Here is a 20,591-nt window from a genome sequence, read left to right on the forward strand (position 1 = left end):
CACAGTTATTTATCCTGGATGGAGAGTCAACATCAACTGAAGAACTATCTAGTTTCCCCCAGAAAGCATATTACTGTTCTTCATTTTATACATCAATGACTTAGAAGATAATATTGCAATCCCAAACTTTTCATGTATGTTGCAGTTATCTACCTGGAGGTTCTGTCTCAGAGTTTTAGTAATATCCAGTTAGATTTCAGAAAAGTATCAGCCTGGTGCAACAGTGGCAACTAACACTTAATGACAAGAAAAGAAGGTTGTGCACTTTATGAAACATATAAGTGTGACAAATATGCACACTTGTGTAGGAACTTGCGCGATTACTACAAAATTTTCACTTTTTTCTGCTCACTTATTGTTCTAACACAGTTATCAACATTCTACAACTGTTATGTAAACTTAGTGTTTATGAATGTAATCCATACAATGGCAGCTGTAGGAGACTCCAAAGTATTAATGTAAGACCCAAAGAAATGTCTCCCTCAGATGAAATTATTAAATTGCAAGTGATCAACTGCGCAGAGTTCAAAGCAGTCCTAAAAAGCAATGGAGCTCATATAACACTTAGTGAAGATAGATGACTATACCCTGAAACTGACAAAAGTGAGATTTTTGGAGTAGATCTGTGTATCAAATAGATAGGCTAATGGCAAAATATGGCATTGCATTTGTCACAGCAGTTAAGAAACTTAAAATCCTCCAAGACAAATGGAAACTACAGACGAGACTGTTCAAGCAAATCTCGGTGTGAAGGGTGAAGATAAACTTTCAGTTGGATCTTTGTACCTATCACTGGGCTCACCTTCAGATGTAATCAAAAACATTAAAGAAAACCCCAATCATTCTGTCATCACTGGAGAAGACTTAAACCATTCAACAACTGACTGGGATGATTACAGTTTCATTAGTGGTAGGACAGACAAAACATACTGCAGAATATTACTACATACCTTCTCTATAAACTACCTGACACAGATAGCTCAGAAGACTACTCGTGATGGAAATAAATTACATGTAATGCAACAAATAAAACTGACCTCTTTGGTGCTAGTTATAAACCATTTTACAACTAACATTCTCAATGATCATGAGGCATTTGTATCAATAATCAATACTGAAGTACAAAGGGTGGCAAAAGCAAGTCGGGAAACTTTCACATTCAATAAGCAAAATAAAGAGGCAGTCACGTCATATCTCAAAGAAAAACTCAAAACATTTATCTTTGGGCAGGAATATGTAGAGCTGTGGCACAAGTTTAAAATAATAGTTGACCAGGGAGAAACCCTCCATGGTCTACAATGAAGGGGAAAAAAAATTGATTACTGTATAAGAGGTGTAAAACAAAGATTAGGGCTCCAGGTGCAGAGATGGTAAATGAAATATGTTTGGTTGTTAGAACAGCAATGCAAGAAGCCTTTAATGACCACCTTCACCAAATCTTATTGAAATATACCTCACAAAATCTGAATAAATACTGCTCATACATAAAGGCTGTATATGGTACCAAAGTTAGTATCCAGATACTCGTGTATGACACAGGATCAGAAATTGAGGCAAAGCAAAAACAGGAATGTTGAACCCTGCTTTCAGATGCTTGTTTGTAATGGAAAATACCAAAGTACAGCCCTGGTTTACTTCTTGCACCACTGCAAGGATGAGTGATACCCATTTTAGTGTCACTAGAGCTGAGATGTAGCTAAAATCGCTAAAATTAAACCAGCTTCCAAGACCCGATGAATCCCTGCCAGATCCTATATAAAAATGGCAACTGAGTTGGATCCCATTTTAACCACAAGATACTGTATGTGCCTTGAACAAAAACTGTTACTGGAAGAAAGCACGGGTCACATCCATTTACAAAAAGGGTAGCTGAACTGATCGATAAAAGTATCGTCCAATATCACTGACGTACATCTGTTGTAGAATCAGAACATAATCTGAGCTCAAACATAATGGTATCTTGTACAGTATGATCTCTTCCACACCAATCATAATGGATTCCAAAAGTATTCATCACGTGAAACCCAATTTTCACTTTTCTCACATGACATCCTGAAAACTTTGGCAATCAGCTGAATGCAGCATTTCTTAACTTTCAGAAACTATTTCAACTCAGTGTATCACGTGCTCTGTTTGAAAGACTGACTGAAAAGTGGGGTGTCAGCTGCCTCGTTCTGCCTTCCTCAGCATCTTCAAAACTTTTCCCGAACATTTTGGCATATGAATATATTCACACTGTTTTCAACATGTAACTCACCTCTCACTCACTCAAGCTCCCATAACTGTTACTCGCTCACACTCACTAGTCCATCGCTGTAAATAGCTCATTCCCATCCACTCCTGCATGCCATTCACACTCCCTCATTTAACCAACTCACTGTTATCATTTCTTTGTGTGTCTATGCCATTGTCTCCTGCATCAGAGCCAAAGTCCCCTTTGTTCTATCCTACTAATACTGTCTCCTCTCACTGTCACTGTCTCCTCTTGCTCTCTCTCTTACAACTGCTATCTCCTTCATTCCTTCCCACTGCTGCTGTCTCTTCTCACTGTCACTATCTCTCTCCTCCCCACTGTCATTGTCATAGACTCTGTCTCTCATTACCACTGGCTCTCATCCACTTCCGCTTTCTCCTCCTTTTTTCCCTCTCCCACTGGCAGTGTCTGCTTCACTGTTCAGTCACTGTCAACTATGTTCCACAGGCACTACATCCCTCTCTTTCTATCATACTCCCATTGTTTCCTCTGCTCTTTCTACATCACAGCCATTGTCTACTCTCTTCCAGTATTTATTACTTTTACATCTCCTTCACAATGCCAAAGTCTCCTCCTTCCTCATCATAAACTGCAAATACAGTCACGAGCCAAAATTTTCAGGAAAAATTTTAAAGGTGCTGATAAAGGCAGAATAGCGCAACTGGTACCCCACCTTACAGTTGGAGTTTTTTTTAAACAGGAGCAGCTTTCCCTTTTTGTGCTTCGATAGAAGCATTTTTCTGCTAGTTCCCTTGTTTTTCCTGCTACGGCAGGGCATATCACTCATATAAAAAGAACTTTATGGGCCAGTAAAATTTTGATAGTTTACTTACGTGAAATTAAAATAACACAAAACTAATTTTACACCTCAGAGCAGATTTTACACGCACAAAAATTTTTCATGTGCTTCAGTGCTGCAACATGGGGTTCCCCAAACCCTTCTGATGATAATGGAAGCTATTTACAGCATATTTTTCCATGCTAAGTCACTTTATAAATTACGTTTTCACCTCACACCGTATTTTACATGTATATTTTTTGTGTTCAAGTAGGGTAACTTTGAACCCCTATATTTCTGAAATGGAGAAAGATATCACGAAAATTTTCAAGGTTGTTTGAGATCCGGTTCTTAGGAATATATCTGAAGAATTTCAGCTATTTGTTGCACATTGCCATCTTAGAAAAACAGCTCACTTTCAGTACACAAAAGCCATGTTTTTCACATTTTTTCAGCAAATGCTCATTAACTAAATGGCCCCTCAAGAAACTCCTTAAGGCGCACAATAGACCACATACAATGCAAAAAGAACCAACCAATTTTCTCCGTTTGCCTATGCTGGAAGAACTGTGTAATATTGAAAATTTGACTCTGTATTGTAGGGCAGTTACAGTATGACGCTCCTTCTGTTAGGGCTACACAAAAAACCTGACCCTACCTTTCTATCACCAATAGAATCCGAGGAATGAGACCTGGAAAAATCCCATTGTTATGTGCAATGTTTTGGAACATTATTAACTAGCACATGCTGTCACACATGTGTACCCATTAATGAAATGGCAGGCAATATTAATTGCAACCTCAGTCTTTTTGCAGATGATGCAGTTACGTATAACTAAGTACTGTCAGAAACAAAGTTGCAGAAATATTCATCAAATTTTAGTAAGATACCAAGTGTTGTAAAGACTGTTTACAATGATCAGAAATGTAAACTTGTGCACTTCACGAAACTCAGAAAATCAGCATGCTTTGACAACAACATCAACGAGTCACGACTAGATTCAGTCAACTCATATTAACACATGGGTGGAACACTTTTCAGGGGTATGAAATGAAACTATCACATAGACTCAGTACTATAATAGGGTGCACACAAAAAGGTGGGTGATGAGGTGATGTGCAGTGGCAAGAAGCAGTGTACCAAGTTACAATCCAGCTAAGGGTATCATTCTGACATGTCTGCCTGCAGCATGCATTTCAAGGTGCGCACAGAATATTTAGCATTGATTTTCATGTTAGTTTAGATACACTGATGTTTAATTAGATACTGTAGTGTTAATTATGGATGGCAAAAAGCAAACACCACAAGTATTATGTTAAGATGGAACACGGTAGTTTTTACAGCACCTAAATTCTACTAGAGAGAGTCGGGAGCTGAAACAGTCGCTCAGACTTGCCAGTTATCAGGGTAGGTAACATCTAGAGGATGAGGCATGGGTCAGAGAGAGTGCACAATGGTGACACCACAAAGCATTCTCTCTCTCTCTCTCTCTCTCTCTCTCTCTCTCTCTCTCTCTCTCTCTCTCTCTCTCTCACACACACACACACACACACACTCTCTCTGCAGAATGCATCATGCAGCCGATTTCTAAAGTGCACACTACTGTAGGTATGGGATGTTGCATGCTTCGCTCTGTTGGTAAGATGCAGGAAAATGCAGTCAATAGGAATAAAAGAGTATATTTAACACACACATAAAAAGGGCAACAATAATAGTCACAGGTTCTTTTTAATCATGGGAGAGCATCTGCCAAACGCTTGATGACAGATGCCTGTTATCAAACAAAAGCATGTTTACAAAATTTCAAGAAACACTATTAGCCACAGTAAATACAGATATTCTTCAGCCCCCTATGCACCATTCCTAGAAGGACTGTGAATAAGGGATTAGACTAATTACAGCATGCACAGAGGCATTTAAGGAGTCTTTTTCCTGTACTCCATAAACAATTGGAACTCCCAAGAAACCCTAACTTGTAGCAACCACACTGCTCAAGAGACCATTAACAGCCGGAGAATACAGTAACAAAACAAAATGTGAGGACAAAAGAAATGTATTCCCTCCCTACAACAACAATGTAGTGCATAGTCTTCCAAGTCTTCTAAATGGAGGAGAAAACTACAATGTTTCATCAACTACAATTCAATGCTGTCAACAATTTTGATCAGAGATCATATCATGATAAGTATTGACAGTCAACTGCTGCAGTTAAAGAATGAAGCAGTAAATTACAAAAAACTTCCCAATTGAGTTCATAGCTACATTTACATCAACTCTTACCTTCTTCATCACTTTCTTTGTTCTGGCTGGCATTAATGCTTGCTCTTGGCAGGTCAGCTCTATTACTGAAGTGGAATTTGCCAAAGTCCACAACAATCATGAGTGCATTTTTGTCACAGAAATGTTCCAAGAATATAATTTGTGGGGCAGAGATGTTCAGCTCAATATCCCACACTTTGCGATCAATCTGAAAAATTACAAGTGTTTCACTTCACACACTTTTGGCACATCTGCATTTCAACACAAACTACAATGGAGAAAGTTGCAACACACATTCTGGCATATAGTAAATATTGTAGTAAAGTTCCATGTTCTGGCCCTAGACAGGTCAGTCGGTCCCGACTGACCAACATCTAATCCTCTGTCAACAGCATCATTGGATGTAGTCACACCACTGCTCTCCTAGTCAGTGTCAGGTTTCTTGACCTTAGAACTGCTTCTGATTGGGTGAGTAGCTCCTCTGTTGGTTTCACGAGGCTGAGTACACCCCATACCACTCATCCCATGAATGAAAAATACCTGGCAGCCAGCCATGCTGATCACTCAGCTACAGAGGCGGACATCCTGAACCATAGCGTTCCCATGTTTGATGTATTTGCTGCAGAATTCTTGAGCATATTTTGAGTTTGCAAACAATAAATTTCCTCGAGAGAGAAGCTGCTATACGCAAATCAACACAGATTTAGAAAGAATCATGCATGCAAAACTCGCATTGCCCTTTCCGTGCATGATACCCTAAGAACCACAGACGAAGCCAACAGGCCGATTAAATATTCCTAGACTTCCAGAAAGTGTGTGACAGTGCCAAACTGCATGTTGTTAAGGGTCAGAGCATACAGATAAGGTGAGCAGCAATCTGTAACTGTTTACTGAAGGCACCATAGTGGATGGGACAGTGTCATCATTGAATGACCACACACAGGATGACTTGGAGAGAATTTGACTTTGGTTTGATGAATGCAACCTGAAGACAAAAATGTAAATTAATAAAGGCGAGTAGGAAAAACAATCCTATAATGTTTGAATACAGTATCAGGGATGTGCTGCTTGACACAATCACACTGATTAAATATCTAAGTGAAACACTGCCAAGTGATATGAAATGGAACAAGCACATAATGTCAGTTGTAGGGAAGAAGAATGGTCAACTTCAGCTTATTGGGAGAAGTCTAGGAAAGTGTAGCTCATCTTTAAAGGAGACAATGTATGAATACTTCTGTGACTCATTCTTGAGTACTGCTGGAGTTTTTGGGATCTCCACCAGGTCAGATTAAAGTAAAACACTGAAGTAATACAGCAGCATTAGAAATACTCTACAAACTGAAATGGGAATATCCAGAGGAAAGAAGATATTCTTTTCTCAAAACACTATTGAACCCTTAGAGAACCAGCATTTATGACAGACTGCAGAACAATCTTACCGCCATCAACATACATCTCACATAGGGACTACAAAGACAAGATATGAGAAATCAGGACTCATATGGAAACATACAGACAATAGTTTGTCCCTCGTTTCATTTGTTAATGGAACAGAAAAGGGAATGATTAGCAATAGTACAAGGTACTCTCCACATGCACTCTATGGCGGTTTGCTAAGTATGTATGTAGACACAGACGTCGATATTTGAGAAACTGATGTATCATCATTCTATCTGAATGAGGTAATTTAGATGTCCATAAAAATACTGGCAAAGGATACCAAGAAACATTTATGATTTACATTACTTGTGCAAACCTACCAACTTTAAAAAACAAAAAACCTGGAGATTCAGTTTTAAAAATTGGGAGGTACGAATGACCGAAAACTATGGCTCATTTTCAGTGAAATATTGAGACAACTGAGATGAATCTTTCCCTATGACATCACAAAGCTATATCATGGCTAAAAAAAAGTGAATAAAAACACTGGAACTACCCAAAATTTGGCAGAAGAGTTTCTGTAAAGTTTGGAAGGTAGGAGACGAGGTACTGGTGGAACTGAAGCTGTGAGGATGATTCTTGAGTGTGCTTGGGTTGCTCAGTCAGTACAGCACACCCCACAAAAGGCAAAGGTATTGAGTTCAAGTCTTGGCCTGGCACACAATTTGATCTGCCAGGAAATTTCATACCCAAAATTTGATTTGTAAAATAAGGGAAACGAAACCACTTACCTATAGTGGACTGGTGTGTTGTGCATAAAAACATGTAACTGAAAACAGTTAACCAACGATTTATTTCTGTTATAACACTTCAATCATTCAGCACTTATCACTTCATCACTTCCACTTTTAACACCTAATACCTGTTATTATTATTATTGTTATTATTATTGTTGTTGTTCATACAAGTGATGTTTTCTCAGTGCTTTTATTATTTCCACATGCTCTGAAAGATCATTTGTCCATCTCATGATACACAAATGTCACATCAGCTGAGAGTACAAAATGCAAACAAGGGATGTTTACTAGACTCAATAAAGTTTGGAAAATGTTCTGAATATTGCCTCAGGAGAACAGCATCACATTTTTTTGCCAGAATGAGGAACAGAACACCTAATCAAAATACTATAATATAAATTACAGGATGAATAACATGCATTTGACATAGCCGTTTACACAAAAATACAGACTTTCAGGGACTCTGATAACAAAATAACATTCTTAATCACCCACTCTAAAGACTTATACCTATTGTAAAAATACTGAATAATAAGCAACTTCAATTAAGCACAGTGACACACACACACACACACACACACACACACACACACACACACACACAAACAGAGCACAACACTTAACAGTAAAAGTATACATTCTACAAAATGCACGGATATGAGGAAAAATAGCAACTGATATACAGGTCGCATGTGACTTCCAGCTTTCTATAAACATTTGATATGTATGTTGATTAGAAACAGTAGGTAAGGGACTTCCGACCACTGCCCAAAAAACGGGAAATCGTGGGTTTTCATAACAAATGTATTAGGTTTGATGATAATTGACTAAAAATTTGGAGAAATTATGGAAAAATCGGGAGGGAGGAGAAATTGTGGAAAATCAAATGTCTCTTGCCTAAAACGGGAGAGTTAGCAGGTATGCTAGAGTCATTAAGGGACCAACAGTGTCTAAAAGTTGGAAGTGAAGAGATTCAATAGTTGTACACATGCTTCTGTCCACATCTGATTCCTTTTCTGTAGAATTTAAGAATGAATATATTTTGTTTCCCAGATAAAACATAACTGCAGCATACTCCTCTTTGATTAGTACATGTATTTCCATAACTAAACCAAGTTTGGGCTACTACATATATTTCCATAACTACACCAAGTTTGGGTGATAGGGACAGCAGTTACATGTGTGTACCAGTCATATCACACATCACTTGGCAAGTGAAGAACACCAAACTACAAAAACTGTTGCATCACTGAATTTTAAAGTTATGATACACATCCCTTCTTAAAACTTGTGTTATAATTAGCTATCTGAAGAAAACAGGGAATGTGTATCAACCAACACCAAATAAATACTGTCATGATGAGGATGAGGAAAGAAAACTAACTGTGACTCACTGGACTCATGGAGAACAGCTTATTTGTACATAATTGAACAATGGAAAATCCAGGGTGGGATAATGACAGTATCGTGAATATTATATTGTGGGCAGCAATCTATCCTTTTCATAATACTGTCATTATTTGTACATAAAATATACTCATGAATAAAGATAGCCGCAGTGACAAAGAGATGGTTCTCATATCAGTATGGCAATAGTTAGACTGTAAAGTGATTGGGATGTCGTGTGACCTTGCACTGGGCATTGGAATGGCAGTCAAATGTAGAATGAGCAAGATGCAATATCGGTGTCTTTGATTGCAGCCAAACTGTGGATGCCCAGCACATGTTGCAATGTGATGTCTTTTTGAATACATTCTTTTACAATGATATTAGAGAAGGAAAGTTGCTACTCATCATACAGCAGAGATGCTGAGTCGCGATAGGCACAGCAAAAATATTCACACAATTATAGCTTTCTGCCATTAAGGTCTTTGTCAGCAATAGACACACATACACACATGCTTACACACACACACGCAAACGCAACTTGCACACACGTCTACAGTCTCTTTCCATTGTTTGATTCTTTTACAATGAGATGCATATGCTTAATTAGGCTTCTAACAAATTACAATCTATTTTCGATAAGCACACTCATAATGTACCTGTATTCAGCCTACCATCAACTGCCACCATTACTAGCATTTCTGGATAGTGAAGTTCTGTTGAGTTGAGACATACTACTGTGTTATCCTACTACTGTGTACATCTACAAAGTAACTGCTGATAATAATTTAACACAGTAACATTACTCTCCAAAAGCTGATCGCTCACATGCTTTTATTTAGAAATCATAGTAAGAAACACAAAAAACCATTCTAAATCACAAGACACTGTAATTAAGACATCGTATTTCAAGCAATGCTGCCTCTTATAATAAAACAGCATAACATACTCATACATTTACCAGAACAATGATATTAATGATTCTAAACTTTACACGAATTTATTTAAGAAAATAACTGTTTTTAACTGTTCATGGCAGATGAACAAAATTGTCTTTACACATAAATTTCCATTATATTTTTCAATTCAATTTTGGAAGGAATGTAAGGGTTTAACATTCCATCAACAATGAGGTCACCAGAGGCAGGGCATAATCTTGGAGAGGGCAAGAAAATACTACACTTCCTTTCAAAGGAAAATGGCATAATTCCCAGTGCCCAAATCTCTCAAGGCTCAAGGGTTCGGATCCATCAGCATCCTAAGTTGGCAAAAATCAACCTTCCATCGTAAAATATTTTTTATGTCATATTATAAATGAAAGAACATCTCCCCAGCACCAATCTCTCTCTTCCTTTCCACTTCAGTATTAAAAGTCGTACAGGCCAATCCATACAATTCTATTTCATGTTTAATCTTGAATACGCAATACTTCCTTTAGACATCATGCACTATAACTACTGTGAAATGGACTCAAAAAATACACTTTCTTTAAATGCTGTTGGAAATCCTGCCAAAACATTTTCCCAACTAACTTTCACAGAATCAGCTGTGAAACATCATTAGAATTTAGCAGGTCCGCCAACAACATTCAAAGATAAGGCACTTCCAATTCCATCACAAGGTGATTTTAAATGAAAATGAGTGTACTGAAAATATTTCGCATTCAGGAGTACACGCAACATAAAACATTTCAATTTGTATACAGTTCTTCTGGAAGAATCATGAAACTGAAGAAATGAAATGACATTAAAGATGTACATTTCCCTTGCTGATGCTCGGAAGAAAAGAATTACCATTACTCTTCTTCTTCTTCTTCTTCTTCTTCTTCTGTTAGTCCGTAAAATAGCCAACTTACATGGGAACTCTCATGTGACTTGATGTGACATTATTTCTTGGTCAAAGAATATTGGCCTTCTGAGGTTCAGCTCTGAAAACTGGAGAGCCAAATAATGAAAATTTCCTTGGAATGTTAGAGCTCTTGTGTCACTAGGATCCAGTTCTTGCAAAATACATTAGCAAGGTCAGAGACCGACAAGATCTGGAAAGTGTTTACAAATACATTATCTCTGAAGTGATACTCAGAATAAATTTATTTCTTAGTTGTGCCCATCATGTCAGGGTTGCCATCTTGGAAATGAGAGAAAATGAGAAGTATTATTCAATTACTGTCACTGCAACTCCTGACTCAAATCATATTGACCACACAACATTTATCCTGCATTATATTTACTTCATGAATGAAGTTAGGTTTTTGGAATTTGTAGATTGTCATTAAAAAAATTACGGTTACTACGGACATTCAATTCCATCAACACTTGTGAAACACTCAATTCCATGCAGTGAATGCTGCGAACAAATTTGTGATAAGTGAAGTAATATTAGATGATCTTATAAAGGAGCTCAGACACATTTTTTTCATTGAAATCATCTTGCAAAATTTTCTGTATGGTTGTCATAGGCTTAAGTCAAGTACATGCAGCCAAGAGCTGTTATGAAGCAGATACTTTTTGTGGAGTGATGCAACTTCTTTACAACCTTTTCAGTAGCAGTGCATCTGTTCTGAAACAGAGTTGGAAGTTCTTTGTATTCTATGTCTGATACCTGTTGGAAAGCTTTAGGTTGACACTGTAGTACCAACAGCAGCTCATCTGGATAATATAGCTATTGCTGTTGAAACTCTAACTAAGTTAAATTTGTCAGCTGAAACATGCTCTGTGGTATGGGGTGTTCTGGATTCTTTGTTATCATTCAGATGTTTAATCATGGCATCAGTTTAGCTAAAGGTTGCTGGTACCAATTGACTACAGCAACATATTACTATAAACTCCAACACAACCAATGACTTTGTGGTAAGATGCTCTGAGACCTTATTACATCTTTGCAAAAATTGAGATGCCATTCTCCCTGATCTAAAGTTGTTGCCAATGCAGTTAATACCAATGCCGAATTTCCAGAACTACGCACTAGAAAGAGGAAATCATTTCATACTGAGGCCACGAATGAAGCGAAGATGTGAATTCAGAAAATTTATTCAAGATAAATGTATTTCAAACCTTTCAGGACAATCTAGCAGCTAACTTGAAAACCTGATTCGAAACAGAGCAAATATTAGATGAAACATTTGGGTTTTATGAAAAATACTTAAAGATGACTGACAATCATCAGGTCATTGAGGCATGCAAGTTATTTATCACAGAATACATATTTAGAAGAAGAAATTAAATATCTGAAAAAACTCATACTTCAAACTTTGAATACATTATTTTGGAACCATCAGAACTATTGAATGAGATGCACAAGCTTAAAATTCTACGATTGTTTCCAAATGTATATGCATGTATGCACGTTTTTTATGCTCTTCTAGTGACTGTGGCTGAAGCAGAAAGGTCTTTCAGCACTCTGACTCATGTTAAAGGTTGTCTCATATCAACTATACATGAACATCTCACAGATTTAGGATCCTCAGAAACTGAATATAATTTGACAAGTCAAGTAGACTCTGATGGTATGACTCAAACATTTCTTGAACGAAATGCTTGCAATGTACCACTGACAGTGTTATAGGCAAGTAGGTTACAATATGCTCCAAGCTGTATGTATGACTCGTGGTGGCCTATATGCAAGTGGGCTGACGTCTATTTACTGAAATATGTGGACACACTATGGAGCAAGTGAGGAGGGATCACTCCTTATCATAGGGTTACTGGCACCAGACCTCTTGTCAATGTAGAATTTGTTATAATACTTAGCCTTTTGTTTTAAAGTGAAGTGCAAGAAAATGAAAGCAAATTAAATAATAAAATGAAATGGAGTATACTTATATTTACTTACATTTTACATTAGTTCATTATTGAGTAGCACCTGAAGCCTAACCTGTAAATTTGTAAACCATATCAGCTTTCAGCCACGCCACTACAACTGTCTGCTCTCTTACTTAAGACAACTTATCTTTTCCCCTGTGCCCATATGCTTAAGATTTTGGTCCAAAATGCACCCTTCCCTACATGTATGGATGTTAAAGTTCGCCAGTCTGGGAGGGTCCAGATACCCCCAAAGCCTATGTACGGCACCCCACATTTCTCTTTTCATTTTCACTGTCTCCTCTCTCTTTTCCTCCTACTCCTTCTATCTTGATATCTTGATGCATCTTTCTTGGGTTTTTTTTTTTTTTTTTTTTTTTTTTTTACTGCCCCTGTCTCTCACTGACCATCTGTGTGTCTCTTCTCTCTCTGGCTGCCACTGCTACTGTCTCCATCCATCCATCTCTCTCTCTCTCTCTCTCTCTCTCTCTCTCTCTCTCTCACTGACTTCACTGATAGTTTCTCTCTGTTACTATCACTGTCTCCACTTTCTTCTCACCTACTGGCACTAACTTTTCTCTCTCCCACTGTCACTGTCTCTTTGCCATTCTCTTTCAGCACAAGAAAGCATGAACACATTTGAATGCTGAAATTTTTGGTGAGGAAGACAGAATGAGAATTGAGGCAGCTGGCTCCCCACTTAAGTGTCAGGTTCTTTTCAGGAGGAATATACGAGGTCTGCTCAAGAAAGTTCCGGAAGACTCATAACTTCATGCCAATGTGTGTTGGAGTAAAGTGCAGTTGGCATCCCTGCACACAGCTGCATTTTGTGTGTCTGTTAGTCATTGTTCAGTGTTGTATTGACAAGAACGCTGTGTCGCACAATTTCGAGATGGCAGAGTTACAGGAGAAAAGTATCTGCATTAAATTTTGCATGAAACTCAAGGAACAGAAACACACCAAACGGTGCAGGAAGTGCTTAAGCCGTACTCTGTGTTACAAATGGTTCACAAGGTTTAAAAATGGCTGGACAGCAGTTAAAGACAATCCTTGTTCAGGATGGTCTTCGACATCTGCCAACGATGTCAGGAATGTCAACAAAACTGTTCATGCCAATCGAAAAGTGACTGTCTGAGAAATTAAAGAAGAATGCAACATTTCAGTTGGATATTGTTATGAAATACTGACAACAGCATCTTGGAACCCATCGTATTGCCAACAAGTTCATGCCACGGCTCATGAGTCAAGGCCAGGAAGATCTTCACCTCGCAATCTGTGAAGAGATTTCGGATTGCGTGAATGAGAATGAGATATTCCTTAAGAGAATCACAAATGTTGATGAGACGTGGATCTACGGTTATGACACTGAGTCCAAGTTTTGGTCTTCACAATGGGTCAGGAAATCTTCTGCAAGACCAAAAAAAGTCGTCAGGTCAGGTCAAATGTCAAAGCTATGCTGATAGTTTTCTTTGACTTTGAAGGATTATTTCATCATGGATTCATACTATAGGACAAAGTGTTAATCGATGGTACTATGCCTGTTGCGATGCCTGCAAGAAAATGTGAGAAAGAAATGGCCTGAAATGTGGCAAGACAATTCATGGCTCTCTCATCACAGTAATGCACCTCTACATTCAACCCTGTTGGTGCGTGATTATTGCACAAAAAAGGAAATCACTGTTCTACCTCATCCTCTGTAGTCCCCAGATCTGGCTCCTGTAGACTTTTTCTTAATTCCACAGTTGAAAACCCTTTTGAAAGGATGAAGATTTGTAACGATAGATGAGGTAAAAAAAAAAAAAAAAAACTGGCAGATAGCACTTTGCGTGACCCAGCAAGAGGTGTACCAAGACTGCTTCCAGAAACAGAAACGGCCTTGGAAGCAATGTATCAATTGGAGAGGAGAGTCTTTTGGAGGAGACCAAGCACAATAAGTATACGGTAAGCATAGAAAAATTTTGTGGACAAAGTTCTGGAAGTTTTTGAACAGACCTCATATTCACACTTTTATGCTGTGGAAGGAGGATTTTTCCACTATTGCCCCTCTTTTCCTTGCTACAGCAGTGAATGCAACTTGCAAAAAACCAATTCTATAGGTCAGTAAAGTTATGACAGTTTATTTTTACACTTTGACACACTTATATACATTGATATATGTTACAAACAACAAATACGTGCACATAATATAAGGTGGATACAAAATCATTTGCTTTGCATTTTTATCAGTACTTTGCTCATTGATCACAATTCATTGAAAAGCCCATTTTACTATTTGTACCATAAACAAGTGAGAAAGTTATCAGAAACATTTTACTGAATTTGCAGTCTTTCCAGTTTTACATAATTTTTGACAGTAATTTTACTTTCCTTTTATGCATGTTAAGACCCTTTTTAGCCCACTTTTTGTTACCACTTTGGACACATTTTTGCATGTGTGAAGTGCCCATTATACAGAGACAGTGCATCATAAAGTTTGATTGGTGACAAGTGCTGATTAAAAGCATAGTTTGGTGACCTCAGAATCCTTGTGATGACCTTAGAACCCTTGCCATGTGTCCACAATGTCTGTTAAAACATTTTACCTTCAGACCAGATATTACATGCATATTTTACTGCATAAGTATGACAAAATTGGAACCTCCAGATCTTGGTAGCACATAATGATACCGAAAAATGTTTTCAAGTTTCCAGGGAATGTCATCTCAAGAACACAATGCAATATTTTTTGACGATCTGCCATGAACAGAAAACACAGAACTGGCCATCCTCATAACTGATACTTTCATACCCAAAAATCATGGTTTTCTTGGGAATCACCCACTAACAAACAGTGATTTTATAAGCCACCTGTGGTTCATTCTACACCACACCTAATGTAAAAGAGCTCAATTTGCATGGGCTGGAAAAAGTGTGTTATGTTTAAAATTTGACCTAGAACTGTAGAATAGTTACAGTATGCCATATCTCCCGATAGGTATACAAATGGTCACTAGGCCGAGGGCTATCCAAAACGGCTGACTCTTTATCTCTGTGATCAATAGAATCTGAGATATGACCACCTGAAAAATCAATTTTTTGAGTGCGGCTTTTTGGAACATATTGGCACTGTGCCCTGTTGTGAACGGACCAATTGCCTTAGTGAAGATATGTTCAGTGTTTAATAAGAAATTACATTTATTCTATATTTCATCCCAGTGTGCATTTTTTGTTTATCTCCAATTATGCCAGAATTGTATTACATTTAAATCATGTCAAACCTCCTCTAAAATAACAATAAAATTGGGCTGCTGTATTTGGAGATGGGGCCCAATCACACATCTGGGCCTGCCCCCAGTTCTGGCTCTCAGTGGCCCTGCTGGTGGTCATAAGCTGCTGTGCACTGCTATATTGACTTGTTGACACTGCTGAGGCAAGTGGAGGAGGAACTGCTGAATGGGGATATTTACACAGGATGAAATGGATCTCCTGAAATGACTGCCATCATGTCTTGTTGGCAGGCAATATAGGAACCCACAACCCAAACATGTGCATCTAGTTTTGTGCTTACAGTAGCCCATAAGCAACCTGTGTCTTCAGTCAGACAATGCACAAAACAATCACCCCTAAATTGAGTCATACTGTTTGGAGTAATATTCCACATGTCTGGAGTGGGCCTTAAATCTAATTCCACAGCAATGTGTTTATGGTATCTAATGAAACCCATGTCACACTGCATTGCTGCTAGCATCAGGGAGAAAGGGAGTGTTACTTGCTACTTAGTATGTTTGTCCAATTAAGGTCCTAATGAGTGTAGAATGACATTTTCATTAAAGCTTATTCTTTGATCAAAGAAATAAAGAAAAATGAGCAGCAGCATAAATACAGATTAGTAAATCTGCACTAAATGAGTTTTAATTTTAGTTAAATCTTAAAATGAAATATCTTACTACTTCTCCTTCAAGCATTTGTTCCCAGTTCCGTAAAAGTTCTTCTTTTGTTTTCTTTTTCATTGCTTCATAATGATGGCGAGCAGCAAGCCTCAACTCCGCATCTGGTTTTTTATGTGGCCTTGTGAAGAAGTCTACCAAAGACTTCACTGCAGCAGGGTTATACACAATGTCCAGAGACTGTGACTGGATATGCAACCTAAAATCACATATATATATTGTAGAAGGAAAATTCACAATTAAACTACAGATGTGACATAACAACAACAACAACAACAACAACAACAACAACAACAACAATAATAATAATAATAATAATAAATTTCCCGTGGAGGCCCGGGAAAAGAATAGGCGTCCGGTATGTTCTGCCAGTCGTAAAAGGCGACGAAAAGAACAAACCACTAATAGGGCTAACCCCCCTTTTAGTGTGATTAGTTGGTTCAGGACAGAACTAAAGAAGCCTCGGACAAGCGCCGTCATGGTCGGGGACGACGCTTGGACCCTATGCCCGCCCACAATGGTAACGACACTGCTAGCCAACTGGAAAATGATTCAAATCCAAATAGAGGTGTTTTGCAGGATATGCTTCCTGCAACCACCCTAGAAGGAAAACAAAGACAGAGGATGAGATGGTCAGATGAAGTTAATTGACACCTCATGGTCTGTTATTACCAAGCAACAAATCTAGGAACCAACACAACTGGATACAGATCACAAGTATACACAACATTTATCACCAGATACCCAGAATTAAAATTTTTAACAGAACAACGACTAGCTGATCAGATCCGTGTAATAATCAAAAATAACAGGATACCCCAGTCAGAATTAGAAAACATCAAACAACAAGTACAACAAATACTGGAACAAAATAATGTGCAATCAGAAGAAGAAGAAAATACAGTAATGGACTCAAACATCCCAGAGCAAACAAACAAAGAACAACACGCATCAATTAAACAATCAGAGGAAAACGAAATCTTAAGACAGCCACCAGAACAAGCACAAATAGAGCACGAAGTGACACACATGTTAGATATAGAAGAAAAATTTCAGCTGACATATATAGGATACAAAGACACAAATACAGACATTAGACCATTCTTGCATAGACCGCCAAATAACCCACAAGTCGAAACAACAATAAAAACTATCAACACAATCATACACAACAAAATAAATGAAAACACAACTATGGAAGAGTTACAACTACTGGTTTATATAGGAGCACTCACTACACTAAATATACACACTAGGCAGAGATCAGAACCAACCAACACACAGAAGAAACCCACAAAACCAGCATGGCAACACAGGCTACAGATCAGAATAGAAAAACTGAGAAAAGACATCGGACAGCTAACACAATTTATAAGAAATGAAATGTCAGAAAAAAAAAAAAAAACGAAAAAGGTTAGGTAAAATCTCACAACAAGAAGTGATAGAGCAATAAGATGAAAAGAAGCAGAAATTACAAGCATTAGCCAAATGACTCAGAAGATACAAAAAAAGTGAAAATAGAAGGAAACAAAACCAAACATTCAACACAAACCAAAAGAAATTTTACCAGACAACAGATAACACACACATTAAAATAGACAATCCACCAAACATAACAGACATGGAACACTTCTGGAGCAACATATGGTCAAACCCGGTACAACATAACAGGCATGCACGGTGGATAAAAGCAGAAACAGATACGTACAAGATGATACCACAAATGCCTGAAGTGATAATTTTGCAACATGAAGTCACCCAAGCAATTAATTCTACTCACAACTGGAAAGCCCCTGGAAAAGATAAAATAGCAAATTTCTGGCTAAAGAAATTCACCTCAACACATTCACATCTAACTAAATTATTTAACAGTTACATTGCAGACCCATACACATTCCCTGATACACTTACACATGGAATAACTTATCTGAAAACTAAAGATCAAGCAGACACAGCAAACCCAGCTAAATATCGCCCCCTTAACATGCCTACCAACAATATACAAAATATTAACTTCAGTCATTACACAGAAATTAATGACACATACGACACAGATCAAAATTATAAATGAAGAACAAAAAGGCTGTTGCAGAGGAGCACGAGGATGTAAAGAGCAACTGATAATAGATGCAGAGGTGACATATCAAGCTAAAACTAAACAAAGGTCGCTACACTACGCATACATTGATTACCAAAAAGCTTTTGATAGTGTACCCCACTCATGGTTACTACAAATATTGGAAATATACAAAGTAGATCCTAAATTGATACAGTTCCTAAACATAGTAATGAAAAATTGGAAAACCACACTTAATATCCAAACAAATTCAAATAATATCACATCACAGCCAATACAGATTAAGCGTGGAATATACCAAGGAGACTCATTAAGTCCTTTCTGGTTCTGTCTTGCTCTGAACCCACTATCCAACATGGTAAATAATACAAATTATGGATATAATATTACTGGAACATACCCACACAAAATCACACATTTGCTATACATGGATGATCTAAAACTACTGGCAGCAACAAATCAACAACTCAACCAATTACTAAAGATAACAGAAGTATTCAGCAATGATATAAATATGGCTTTTGGAACAGACAAATGTAAGAAAAATAGCATAGTCAAGGGAAAACACACTAAACAAGACGATCACATATTGGATAACCACAGCGACTGCATAGAAGCGATGGAAAAAACAGATGCCTATAAATATCTCGGATACAGACAAAAAATAGGAATAGATAATACAAATATTAAAGAAGAACTAAAAGAAAAATATAGACAAAGACTAACAAAAATACTGAAAACAGACTTGGCAGCAAGAAACAAGACAAAAGCTATAAATACTTATGCTATACCAATATTGACCTACTCATTTGGAGTAGTGAAATGGAGTAACACAGACCTAGAAGCACTCAATACACTTACACGATCACAATGCCACAAATATAGAATACATCACATACATTCAGCAACAGAAAGATTCACATTAAGCAGAAAGGAAGGAGGAAGGGGATGCATCGACATAAAAAACCTACATTATGGACAGGTAGACAATTTAAGAAAATTCTTTCTAGAACGAGCAGAAACTAGCAAAATACACAAAGCAATCACTCATATAAATACATCGGCTACACCACTGCAATTTCATAACCACTTCTACAACCCTTTAGATCACATAACATCAACAAATACGAAGAAAGTAAATTGGAAGGGGAAGGCACTACATGGCAAGCACCCGTATCATCTAACACAGCCACACATTGATCAAGACGCACCCAACACATGGCTAAGAAAAGGCAATATATACAGTGAGACAGAAGGATTCATGATTGCAATACAGGATCAAACAATAAACACCAGATATTACAGTAAGCATATTATTAAAGATCCCAATACCACAACAGATAAATGCAGACTTTGCAAACAACAAATACAAACAGTAGATCACATCACAAGCGGATGTACAATACTAGCAAATACTGAATACCCAAGAAGACATGACAATGTAGCAAAAATAATACATCAACAGCTTGCCTTACAACATAAACTTATAAAACAACACGTTCCCACATACAAGTATGCACCACAAAATGTACTGGAGAATGATGAATACAAATTATACTGGAACAGAACCATTATAACAGATAAAACAACACCACATAACAAACCTGACATCATACTCACCAATAAAAAGAAGAAATTAACACAACTAATCGAAATATCCATACCCAATACAACAAATATACAGAAGAAAACGGGAGAAAAAATTGAAAAATACATCCAACTGGCTGAGGAAGTCAAGGACATGTGGCATCAGGATAAAGTTGACATTATACCAATTATACTGTCAACTACAGGAGTCATACCACACAATATCCACCAGTGCATCAATGCAATACAGCTACATCCAAACTTATATATACAACTACAGAAATCTGTAATTATTGATACATGTTCAATTACCCGAAAGTTCCTAAATGCAATATAACATATA

At 37.5% G+C, this 20,591-nt stretch overlaps 1 protein-coding gene across 1 annotated transcript in view; it reads right to left on the reverse strand.

Moving 5' to 3' along the window:
• Positions 1–20,591, reverse strand: part of LOC126251307 (intermembrane lipid transfer protein VPS13D) — a 520,493-nt gene that overhangs the window by 441,162 nt on the left and 58,740 nt on the right. Inside the window, 2 exon segments of the mRNA XM_049951633.1 lie at positions 5,314–5,500; positions 16,585–16,783. Of these exon segments, the coding sequence (XP_049807590.1) occupies positions 5,314–5,500; positions 16,585–16,783 (386 nt within the window).

Source organism: Schistocerca nitens, chromosome 4, assembly GCF_023898315.1.
Source record: "Schistocerca nitens isolate TAMUIC-IGC-003100 chromosome 4, iqSchNite1.1, whole genome shotgun sequence".
Classification (NCBI taxonomy): domain Eukaryota; kingdom Metazoa; phylum Arthropoda; class Insecta; order Orthoptera; family Acrididae; genus Schistocerca; species Schistocerca nitens.